The following is an 11,220-nucleotide window of genomic DNA, read 5'->3' on the forward strand; positions in this document are numbered from 1 at the left end:
TGGTTTGTTGAAAAGTAGTAGTTAGCCTGGTGCTGTGGGATGAAGGTCGTCAAGCGCTGCCCCACCAAAGCGTGCCACTACTCCTCGACAGAGCTGCAGTAGGGTCACATCAGTGACGGTGCTTACGAGGATACCCAAGTATTTTAATATCATTGAGCGGAAAATTGCACCTACATCAAACAAGGATAAAATGATGGGTAATTTGGCCTGTGGGGGACCAGTTTTGGCCGAAGAGGCGGCCGGCCTGAGTGTCGTGCCTAGGTAGGTTCCACCATGCTCGATTCACTACCCGCAGTCGTCATCCTCACCTCGCACCCTGCATCTACATCGCATTCAGCACTCCAAACAGCCCACGCATCATCTCGCATTCTTGTGACAGACCAATCCGACTGCCACTGGTTCAGATGGCTGCAGACGTAGCGGCTCCGGCTGGGAGCGAGGCCGCGCGATGGTGAGCTACGCTGCACCTTGCCGCGAACGGTACCGCGAAGCTCACACGACAGTCTAGGAAGTACATTGACACAATCCGCAAGACGGCGGGTCCGTATACCGACCCAGACGCCATATCGGAAATGTCTCTTCAGATGTTTAGCAACTTCAAAATCTTGTGAGTAGACTGATGCCGCATACATGACGCACCAGAGACTAACCAGGGCTCTAGAGTAATGTAGGTACCAGCTCGCCACCGCCAGGTCTTTGCCTGGCTTTAAGAATTAACAGGACACCTCCAGCGGTGCTGGCGGATTAGGATGTGAAATACTCAAGAATCTCGCCATGTCCAAGTTCAAGGACATTCACGTCATAGACATGGGTGCGGCGTCCCAATGCTACCGCGCTTACCGCAACGTCTGCTAATAACACACCCGCACACGCACACAGACACGATTGACATCTCCAACCTCAACCGGCAGTTCCTGTTCCGAAGCACCGACGTGGGAAAGTACAAGGCCGAGGTTGCGGCGCGCTTCGTCGAGCAGCGCGTCCGGGGCGTGTCCATCACGGCGCACAATGCCCGCATCCAAGACTTTGACGCCGCCTTTTACCAGCAGTTCCAGCTCGTCGTGTGCGGGCTCGACAGCATCGAGGCGCGGCGCTGGATTAACGCTATGCTCGTGAGCATCGCCGAGGAGGCCGGCGACGCCGACGGCATCAAGCCCCTCGTCGACGGCGGCACCGAAGGCTTCAAGGGCCAGGCCCGCGTCATCCTGCCCACCATCACGTCCTGCATCGAGTGCCAGCTCGACATGCACGCCCCGCGCGCCGCTGTCCCGCTCTGCACCATTGCCTCGATCCCCCGCCAACCCGAGCACTGCATCGAGTGGGCCCACGTCATCGCCTGGGACCGCGACAAGCCCTTTGCCGCCCTCGACAAGGACGACCCGGAGCACGTCACCTGGCTCTACCACAAGGCGCTGGCGCGCGCAAACGAGTTTGGCATCTCCGGTGTCACCTACGCCCTCACCCAGGGCACCATCAAGAACATCATCCCCGCCATCGCCTCCACCAACGCCATCGTCGCCGCCGCCTGCTGCAACGAGGCCTTCAAGATTGCCACCACCGCCGCGCCCTGCCTCGGCTTCGAGAGCAACTACATGATGTACTCGGGAAATGACAGCATCTACACCTACACCTTCAAGCACGAGAAAAAGGACGACTGCCCCGTCTGCGGCAACGAGGCCCGCCCGCTCGATGTCGACCCCCGCCTCACCCTGCAGGACCTGCTCGACTCCTTCGCCACCCGCCCCGAGGCCCAGCTCAAGCGGCCCTCGATCCGCGCCGAGAGCAAGACGCTGTACATGCAGTTCCCCCAAGGCCTTGAGAAGCAGACGCGGCCAAATTTGGAAAAGACGATTGTGGAGCTCGGGCTGGAGAATGGCCAGCAGGTTGTCGTCACCGATCCTGCGTATCCGCTCGAGTTTAACTTTTTCCTCAAGTTTACGGCATAGATGGGCCTCGAGGAGTCATGTATAGAGACAAGACCACCAGGAGAGGAGCGAGCATTTAAAGCGGTGTTGGGGAGATGCATACTTTCTGGATTTTTCATGCCTTGATCAAGAAAAACAGTAGATCAAATACAGCAGATTTGGTACATGACTGATTGTGATACAACCCTTTCAATTGCTCAGGTATACTCAAGCCATTCTTTTATTCTTCTCAGAAGAGCCAAGGTATCAGTGTATATCTAATCGTGTAAGAACAGCCAAAAAGAGAACCTATTGTAGATTTTACAACTCTGCGCCAGCTGAAGAAACGACAAGGCAAAATAGAAACAAAAAAAGAATACGCCAACAATATATGCCTCGCAAAATCACCGCGCCATGTTGAGGACCTGCTTCTCGAGTCTTTGGCACTTCATCTTGAGGTGCTTGACCGACTCGAGGAACAGCTCGTCGCTGTCCCACTGGCCGGTGCTCTCTATCGAAAAGATGAAATGGTCGCGCCGGCGGCCGAGCTTGACCTTGCCCTCAAACTCGGGGTGGCGGAGACACTCGCGGCTGACCGTGTCCCGCATGGGGTCCTCGACGACGGCGCGCATCTGTCCCACGGCCTTCTCGAGGCCGCTGCCGGGCGTGGCGTCTTTTTTGGTGACCTTTTGCAGGCCAATTACGCCGCTTGGGAAGCAGGCCTGGAACTTTTCCGCATCGGCGCCGACAATGGGCCGCAGGATCTTGATTACGGGCATCAGGCGGTACGAAGCGGTGGCGACGGGCGAAAACTTGGCGTGGTCGGCGCCGATGCCCTTGTGCATGTGCATGGACAGGTTAATGGTCTGCTTGGGGCGCATCTTGGCGATGAGAATGTCCGGGTTAACGGGCGCAATGGCGTCGGCGCCCGAAAAGTACGTTTCCTGCTCGCCCATGGGGACAAACACAATGTCCCGGGCGTAGACGTGCGCGTTGTGGTACGCCTTGGTCGGATCCGTCTCGCCGGGTGCGGCGTCCTTGTTGGGCGTGCACGTAACGTTGAGCTCAAGGCGCACCGTGTTGTAGTCGAATCCGCCCGCATAGTCATCCTCGGCATCGGCCGGCTTCTTGTACCACTTGAGAAAGTCCTGCAGGCCGGCGCGGCCGCCCTGGAAGGGGATCAGGCCCAGGCGGTGCGCGAGCACCTCGTCCTGGATCACCGAGGTGTTGTTCTCGATGAAGACATTTTCAATGGCCAGGGTAGGGATCTCGGCGATGAGGATGCGCCGAAACGCATTGGCGAGGGAGGCGTCGAGGCCGATGAGCGAAAAGGCGGCGTGGAATTGATCGTTGTGGTGAAAGTCGACGGAGAAGCCCGATTGGAAGCGCTCGAGTGTGAAGGCGGCATCCTCGCCAGGGAAGTGGCCAGGGTAGTCGATGGAGCTAATGTCGGTCACAGTCTCCTTGTTGATATTGACAGTCTAGAGATTGATGCGTGGTTAGCCAGGCTGCCCGCTGCCTAGGTTTGCTGGTCTGCAGTTCGCACTCGTCAACGGCTTCTCTTGCCGCTAGGCTGCTCAAGTTGCAGCATTGCTGCCATGCCGTGCTTCGCAGTGCGAAAAAAAGTGAATGACATACCCTCCGACGCTCCAGCTCCTCGGCATCGGGCGCGCTGCGCCATGCTGCTTGTTGCGAGGGAGCCATGGTGTGTGAACTGGTTCGATGAAAGTTGTATGTTGCGACGGCTGGAATTTTTTTTGAGTGCCCCTCCAAAAAGTTGTGTTGATGGTGTTGCGCTCCGCCAGAAGGCTTGTACGCTAGTCGCAGCTTCCAGGTCCCTTCTTTGTACTTTCAGATGCCCAAAGATGAGTAAATGAGAAAAACTGTAACGATACTGCATGATGTATGCAATTTGAAAAAAAAAACCCCCCAAATCTTCGATCAAAGAGAACAAAAAAGTTAATACTGGCAGAATCGTGCTTAAGAGCAAAAATATGGACCTACGGGGATTTGAACCCCGGACCACTCAATAACCAACTGTATTGCAACTCAGAGCTGCACAGGTGCGGATCGAGGATCATACCCCTAGACCACAGGCCCGGATTTTCTTGCTGCGGCCGCTTATTTGGCGTTCTGAAGTTGCCGGGAGGTTAATCCGATACTACGAATTAGTTCAACTCAAACATGCCCGTTTTGGCCTGCAATTCCTTCTTTCTGCCCAGTCATGCGAAGGAAACCCTTAGTCAACTATATACACCATAATATTCACCATAACTGCGTGTGATAAAAACCACTAGATTACAAGACAAATTTCGATAGCCAGCATCTTTTTCGAACCGCCTGGTGGGACTGTACAGTGCCGATAAGAGCCGAGCACATCGTAATGATTGGCATAAAAATTTCATACATACAACCATCCTGAACCATAGGGCCTATATCATCTTGCTTATCTAAACTACAAAGTGTGAAACAAAAAAATGTTTCGTTCCGCGTCAACGCATGATATGTTCGTATTATTCAACGTCCTCCATGCTCCAGACGCTGACGCCGCGCTTCTCCACGCTGCCCCTGAGTTTCTCCAACACTGCCTTTCTCCTGGCTCTCTTGTCCATGAGATCGCCTTTTTCCTCCTGGCTGAAACCGCTGAGCTTCTTCCTGGGTGGCGTCGCGCGAATCGACTGACCGAACAGTAGACCGTTGGTTGATGAAATGCTGTGGCGCATCGCGCGCGACGGCGTCGCCTCTGGTGAAAGCATGCGACTGCGTCGGGCTTGGGGCGTCATCATCGGCGAACCTTCACGACTAACGGATCCCAGTTTCATCTTACGGAGCTGAATCTCCAAGACGTCGATATCGCCACTACGCTTCTCAACCATCGTCGTCATCCTGGTAATGGTGCGGATTATGGCGTCAACCGTAGGCACAGAGCCGACAGCCTTGCCCGAAGCACCCGACACGGACGCGAGACGTGCCTTGAGTAGGGTAAGGGCTTCCTCTGCATTGGTTAACAACTTTGTAAAGTTGGCGTATTCGCGGCGCAGCTCGTTCTGCTGCGCGGCTTGCTCTGCGCTGAGCGGCAACGACCGGGCAACATCTGCTTGGTCGGGGTCCATTCGTGCCAGAACAACTCGCTTGAGATCCTCCTGTTTAGCACGTAGCCGATGCATGTCTCTAGCCAGCTCCTGGCAAGCCTCAAGCTTTTCGGGAAGATCTTGGACCTGCGCGTCAACAAGGGCATCACGAAGGTCTACTGAAAGCAGGTTTTCCAGATCCTCTGTTTCGCAAAGAACCCACTCATCAGCAGTTTCAAGATCCTCCTTATTGCGGCCTTCCTCACCACGAACTTCGCTGTGGCCCTGCGTGAATGCCTTGACAGCTCTGGCATTAAGACCGAGAGTATCGATCATGGAGTTGATATCGCGGTACACGGCCTCAACTTGCGCTGGAATGCTATCTTCCGCTGGAGGAGCCACATTGGAGTGGGCGATAAACTCATCCAGCTCTAGTGCGGGCTCCACCTCGGAAGATAAAATCTTTTGGATTTCCTCATCCTCCTTATCCACAAGTGGCTTCGTCTCTGCTGCTTCTTGCTGCTCGCGGAGCTTTCGCTGGTGTGACAGGAATGGGTCGCTGCTCTCTTGCTGGCGACTCGTGATTGACTGGGCGAGATGTGATTGCGTGCTCTTGTGACCAAGGATTTGAGAGGCCATACCAGGCGCACTGACAGACCTAGAGGCCTCGGAGCGAATGACACGGTTTGGAATAGCACCACGCAAAGGGCTTGGAGATCGAGGACTGACTCCATTCTTCGGTTTGCCAAACAAAGGCGCATTACGAGCCACCTCACCAAACAGGGCCCGGCCGGCGTTCTGCTCAGGGCGGGCTGTTGCGGGAGTCGTGCTTGTCATTCCACCAAACGAGCTCTGAGGGGTAAGACCAGGCGTCTGCACAAGACCAGTAGTACTTGGGCTGAGATCCTTGGCAACATCAACACCACTTCCCTCCGATCCAGCGCCGTCGTCATCTGCTTCAACTTCTTCTACATCATCCTCTTCGCCATCGTCGTCATCGTCACTATCGTCAGAGTCAGTGGGAGGAGGGCCGATCGGCGCCACAAAAGCTGGCGTTGGTCCTGATGGCTTTGTTGACTTAAATACCGACGTGTCTCCAGAGGGAAACAGCGACGGGGACATCCCAAATTTCGGCTTTTGGCTTGAAGGAGGCACCGGGTTAGACTCGGCAGGCTTTGTCGACTTTGATGCTGTTGACGGGGGGGGAGGGGTAGCTTCAGCAGCTTTCGTTGACTTGACTGCTCCGAATGGTGGGAGAGGTGCGGGTGGTTCAGCGACCTTTGCTGTCTTGGTAAATGGTGGTAGCGGCGCCTCTTCGGGTTTGGCTGGCTTTGGTATAAGGAACGGTGGGAGAGGCGCGGACTCAGCCGTCGTAGCCTCCTTCGGCGCCATGGTGAATGGAGGCAAGGGCGCATCATCGGCAATGTTGTTTTTTTCCGACTTCGTAGATTTTGGCGCGAGTGAGAAGGGAGGCAGAGGGGTCCCATCTTCATTTGCTTTTACTGGAGGTGTAAAACCCAACAGTTGGCTAGTGGAACTTGGAGATACAGAAGACGACGAGGACTCACCCAGAGGATACGATATTCTGCTAGTTGCGTCAGGAGGCAGCGGTGCTTCAAGCTCCTTCTTAGCAGGCTGCTCCGTCTTAGATGTGGAGGAAGCCTGAGAGAAGATGCTAGATGCTGGTTTGGCCTCATTCGAGTCAGGCTTGGACCCAAATAGACTGCCGCCGGAGAACGGGCTGCCAAGCCCGGTGGGCTGTCCAAAGACGGACATGCCCGTAGCTGGGGAGGTGACGGCTCCGAAACGGCTTGGCGCAGGTGTAGTGGTTGGTGTTGTCGATACTTCAGCTGGCTTGGTCGCGAAGATCGACTTTGGCGGCTCCGGTGCTTGTGGCTGAGCGTCATCGTCGCCCATCTCATCGTCCTTAGCGATGACAATGGAGGAGTCTGCGCCATTCCCGGCACCTGTTAGAGCTGACCCGAACGCACTACCAAACATCGATCCAGAAGCTGCAGGGGGGTTAGCATCATCCTTGGCCGATGGATCCGGCTTGAATGAGCTCTCGAGCTTGAAGGGAGTAGAGCCAAAAACACTTCCACCCGCCTTATCCTTGGGCGTGAAAGGGTTATCCGCCGGTGTCGTCGTGGAGGCGAACGGGTTATTTGCTGGTTTCGCCGCGCCGCTGCCAAAAACGCTCGGACCAGAGCTATTTGAAGCGGCCGCAAAGCCACTGGTGTTTTTGGCAAAGCCGGAGAAACCCCCCGAGGCAGGTGTAGTGGAACTGGCTCCGTCAATATTGGAGTTCACTGCTGTACTTGAGAACGGGCTTTGGTTATTTGCACTGGCAAAGCTGCCGAAGCTCGACTGTCCGAATGCCGGCGCAGTATTACCGCCGCCAACATTCCAAGGCGAGGTTCTCATGCCCAGCTGGGAGGATTGGCCGAAGCCAATAGATGAAGGTTTTCCAAAGGCAGGCGCTGGTGTCGACGGTGCGTTGCCGAAACTGCTCTGGCCAAATGCGGCACCTCCCATCTGTGACGGCGTAGAAGTGGCTGCGCCGCCGGAGCCCCAAGGAGAAGACTGACCCAGTCCAGACGGGGCCCCAAAGGCCGGCGCCGCGGGCGTTGTAGAGCCAAAGGCAGAGGCAGAGAGCTTTGCAGGGGCAAATGGAGAGGCTACCGGAGTGGCAGGCTGTGCGGGAGGAGGCATAGCAGCCGAGTCGCCAGCAATAGCGAGGCCAGAGTATGTAGTTCCCTGTCTGATCGAGTCCGTATACACGAGCCACCAAGCACATAGAATGCCTTCATGTGTCAAGACCCACAGACCCGGGAGCGGGCTCGGAGACTCCTTGAGCTCCTCGTCGGAGGGAATAGGACGGTACACCCTCTCTTTACTCGACAGGTCCAGGCTTACACCGACCGGCGTAGAATCATCCATAGAATCGGTCATAGGAAGCGTCGGGCGCCTCGTATCATCGAGGAGCTCAGTTGTGGTGAAAACGCCTGAAATCTGGTCCGCTGGCCATTCATTGGCGAGCGGCCGTTTGGATCGAGTCAACAGGCCGACGTCACTGGAAGCTGTCGAGGCAATCATAAGCAAGTCTTGCAGGTCTGGATCAAAATTTCGTAGACGCAGGATGCTGTGGTGAGGCGTCTTTTCGGAACCAAAAGGCTCAACAGGATCGGCGAGCTTTCGAAATTGAAAAGACGAAGGCGGCTCTCTGGTGATGATGTGATACGCAGAAGCGGCGGGCGAGTTGCTGGAAGAGTGAATGGCTAAGAAAAGATGGTTTTCCAGCCAGGTAAGAGAGGAAACATGGCATTCACCAAGACTTGGAGGCTTGGGGATCTCCGCCTTGCCCTGTCCATCTGGCGTCATCTGGCGGATGGAGCCGTCCCCAAGGCCAGCACACAGCTGCTTTCCTTTGGCGCTCCAGCTGATACAGCTGACCTGCGACTTGAGCACGTCGCTCACCTGCCGCTCGCGGAGGTTCGCCATGAGAAGCTCGCCCGATTGCGTGACAATAGCGCACAGCTCGGCCTTCTCGGCGGTTGGGTTGGGCGCGAGGGCGCGGAGGGCCTGGCCGCCGGTGGGCAGCTCAAAAGCCGGGCCAGTCGCGCCCTGCAGTAGCGCCTGTACCTCGTAGACGGCGAGGCCGCCGCCCGACTCGGCCGACAGCAGCAAGTAGCTTTCGTCGGCGGTGAAGGCGAGCTGCGAGATGCGCATGGGCATGGGCATCTTGAGCTGTGGCTCGTAGCCACGCACGTCCGACTCGCCCTCCTTGGGCGCTTCGAAGGCCTTGCGGATGGACTCGGTCGTGGCAAAGGCAATGTAGTCGGGGCCGGCGGCGGCGGCAAGTCCCCGTTTCGGAGCGATGCTGAGGAGCGCGGCCGTCGAGGGTGGTGGTTGGGACCATGGACTCGTCAGGCGGATTTTGGAGTCGCCTGCAATAGTCTGGAAACCAAGAGCCTGGGAAGCATAGTGTCAGTAAGGTAGTACCTAGACGTAGAATACTAAAATTGGGGTTGAAACAGTGGAAAGAACGCGAGGAGGGTCAACGTACCTCCGTTTGGATAGTCCGCAGCGGTTGCCCATCTACAGCACCACTCGCATTGCCACCTCCGCCTGTTGCGCCTTGTGAGAAGGCATTGAAAGCCATCTTTGCTCCGTCTTATTGATCCAAACTTGACACCCTGCTTCGATATTCAATTCGATGCTGACTGCGGACGAAGTGGTGAATCGATGCACCAGCCAGCTCCTGTTATTTCTTGCCCTGGCCGGCGGCACTGGCAGGACACTGTGCCTGGAGGCGCTGGAAAGGACCGAAAAGCAAGCCAGTCTCTGTTAAGAACGCGTCGGTATCGTGAGTAAAATGAAACAAATGCCAAATGACGCTGAGAAGAAGAATCCCTTTTCCGGAAGGGCTGTGCTAGGCGCCTGGGCCGAAAACGCGATGGTGAATCGATGGGCAGAAATGGGGATTTCGAAAAAGGTTGGAGGCTCTACAGATTGCTGGCGGACCCCTGCACATGCCCAGCCCCGTCCAGTAGAGGCAGTAACCTACCGTTTTAGCTTGGGGGCTGTTGGGCAGAACGCTTCCTGCCATTGAAGATGACTTTTATAACAAAACAAGGGAAATCTACTACGAGCTTAACTAAACTGACAGTTGAAAGTCATGCGTAAGTTATCTTCACTGTTGCCTGACTTTTCTATCTAAACGCTATACTTGCTGCGAGTGTCGAGTCTTCTTTCCGTTTAATATGGTGAGGCTCTCCAGTCACGTGCAGCACTCCAGCCCCCAGAGGCTGCGACAGCGTTGGCAACCTTGGGGAGCTCAGCCAATCAGCGACGCGCCTGTCGGTCGACAAGCTGCCCAAGGGACAGTCGGTACTCTTGCGCCGGTAGAGGCACCTTTTAGCCTCGTCATCAGCTCTCTGCCTGTCAACGTCTTGCCCAACCAAAACCACCCGACCGCGTCAATCTGGAGCCATCACCAACAGAGCGCTGGTATCTACAACATTGACAGATCCTAGCCGCCCTTTTTCCCGCGACGAAAAATAGAAACCCTAGCAAACGGAGCTTCATCGTAAGCTTTCGCGCTTGCTTGCCCACCACATCCAGCCACGATGCCCGGGTTTGACTTTACCAACTACAACCGCAATGCGGCCCTGCACGCACGCGGCGTGCCTCTGCCAAAAGCCACCAGTACCGGCACGACCATTGTCGGATGCATATTCGATGGTGGTGTCGTGGTACGTTTGATACCCCCCCCCTCAAAGCCCAAGCCAACGTGCACCATCAACCCCCCTTCTAACATGTCTCGTTTCTTTCAAGATTGCCGCCGATACGCGAGCCACGTCGGGCCCCATCGTCGCCGACAAGAATTGTGAGAAGCTGCACTACATTACGCCGCAGATTTGGTGCGCCGGCGCCGGCACGGCCGCCGACACCGAGTTCACGACGGCGCTCATCTCGTCGCAGCTCGAACTGCACTCGCTCTCGACCGGCCGTAAGCCACGCGTCGTCACCTGCATGACCATGCTCAAGCAGCACCTCTTTCGCTACCAGGGCCACATTGGCGCCTACCTCGTCGTCGCCGGCTGCGATCCCACCGGCACCCACCTCTTCACCGTCCACGCCCACGGCAGCACCGACAAACTGCCCTACGTCACCATGGGCAGCGGCTCCCTCGCCGCCATGAGCGTCTTTGAGACCCAGTGGAAGGCCAACCTCACCAGGGACGAGGCCATCAAGCTCACCAGCGACGCCATTCTCGCTGGCATCTTCAACGATCTCGGCTCCGGCTCCAATGTTGATGTCGCCGTCATCACGCAAGAAAAGACGACGCTCCTTCGCAACTTTATCAAGCCCAACGAAAAGTCGCTCAAGCTGCAAAGCTACGTCTTCCCCAAGGGCACCACCAACGTCCTCGACGAGCGTATTATTAAGAAGAATGATATTGGTAGATATATCACGGTTCAGGAGGTACCCGCGGAGGGTGACCAGATGGAGGTTGATACGTAAGGGGGTAGACGCACGGAAAGAGTTGGCGAGGAAGACTTGCGCGCTGTCCTGGCAGCCATGATATGCGGTTAGATACAAGGGGACGATAAAGCTGTAACAATATCACCGTTTTGAACCAATTACCGTATCGATACACCGTACTGTAGGCTTATGCTTTCTATCGAAGATGTGATCTAACATATGGAATAGTTATATTACCCAATAGATGCATTGGCAGA

General features: G+C 56.0%; 4 protein-coding genes across 4 annotated transcripts; 2 read left to right on the forward strand and 2 right to left on the reverse strand.

Annotated features, from left to right (window-relative positions):
• Positions 1 to 404: 404 nt before the first annotated feature.
• CCM_02249 (NEDD8-activating enzyme E1 catalytic subunit) lies at positions 405 to 1,946 on the forward strand (the record flags this gene model as incomplete). Its single annotated transcript, XM_006667401.1, has 5 exons — positions 405 to 451; positions 509 to 607; positions 662 to 667; positions 732 to 811; positions 880 to 1,946. 5 exons carry the CDS (start codon positions 405 to 407, stop codon positions 1,944 to 1,946), a joined length of 1,299 nt encoding a protein of 432 aa, XP_006667464.1.
• A 362-nt stretch (positions 1,947 to 2,308) lies between these two features.
• On the reverse strand, positions 2,309 to 3,608 carry CCM_02250 (DNA-directed RNA polymerases I; the record flags this gene model as incomplete). The annotated part of the gene is made up of 2 exons (XM_006667402.1): positions 2,309 to 3,385; positions 3,543 to 3,608. The coding sequence occupies 2 exons, from the start codon at positions 3,606 to 3,608 to the stop codon at positions 2,309 to 2,311; spliced, it is 1,143 nt and encodes a 380-aa protein (XP_006667465.1).
• Positions 3,609 to 4,417: 809 nt separating this feature from the next.
• CCM_02251 (nuclear pore complex subunit Nup159) lies at positions 4,418 to 9,137 on the reverse strand (the record flags this gene model as incomplete). Its single annotated transcript, XM_006667403.1, has 2 exons — positions 4,418 to 8,947; positions 9,042 to 9,137. The coding sequence occupies 2 exons, from the start codon at positions 9,135 to 9,137 to the stop codon at positions 4,418 to 4,420; spliced, it is 4,626 nt and encodes a 1,541-aa protein (XP_006667466.1).
• A 967-nt stretch (positions 9,138 to 10,104) lies between these two features.
• On the forward strand, positions 10,105 to 11,002 carry CCM_02252 (proteasome subunit beta type 7 precursor; the record flags this gene model as incomplete). Its single annotated transcript, XM_006667404.1, has 2 exons — positions 10,105 to 10,230; positions 10,313 to 11,002. 2 exons carry the CDS (start codon positions 10,105 to 10,107, stop codon positions 11,000 to 11,002), a joined length of 816 nt encoding a protein of 271 aa, XP_006667467.1.
• Between the last annotated feature and the right edge of the window lie 218 nt (positions 11,003 to 11,220).

Source organism: Cordyceps militaris, assembly GCF_000225605.1.
Source record: "Cordyceps militaris CM01 unplaced genomic scaffold CCM_S00002, whole genome shotgun sequence".
Taxonomy (NCBI): domain Eukaryota; kingdom Fungi; phylum Ascomycota; class Sordariomycetes; order Hypocreales; family Cordycipitaceae; genus Cordyceps; species Cordyceps militaris.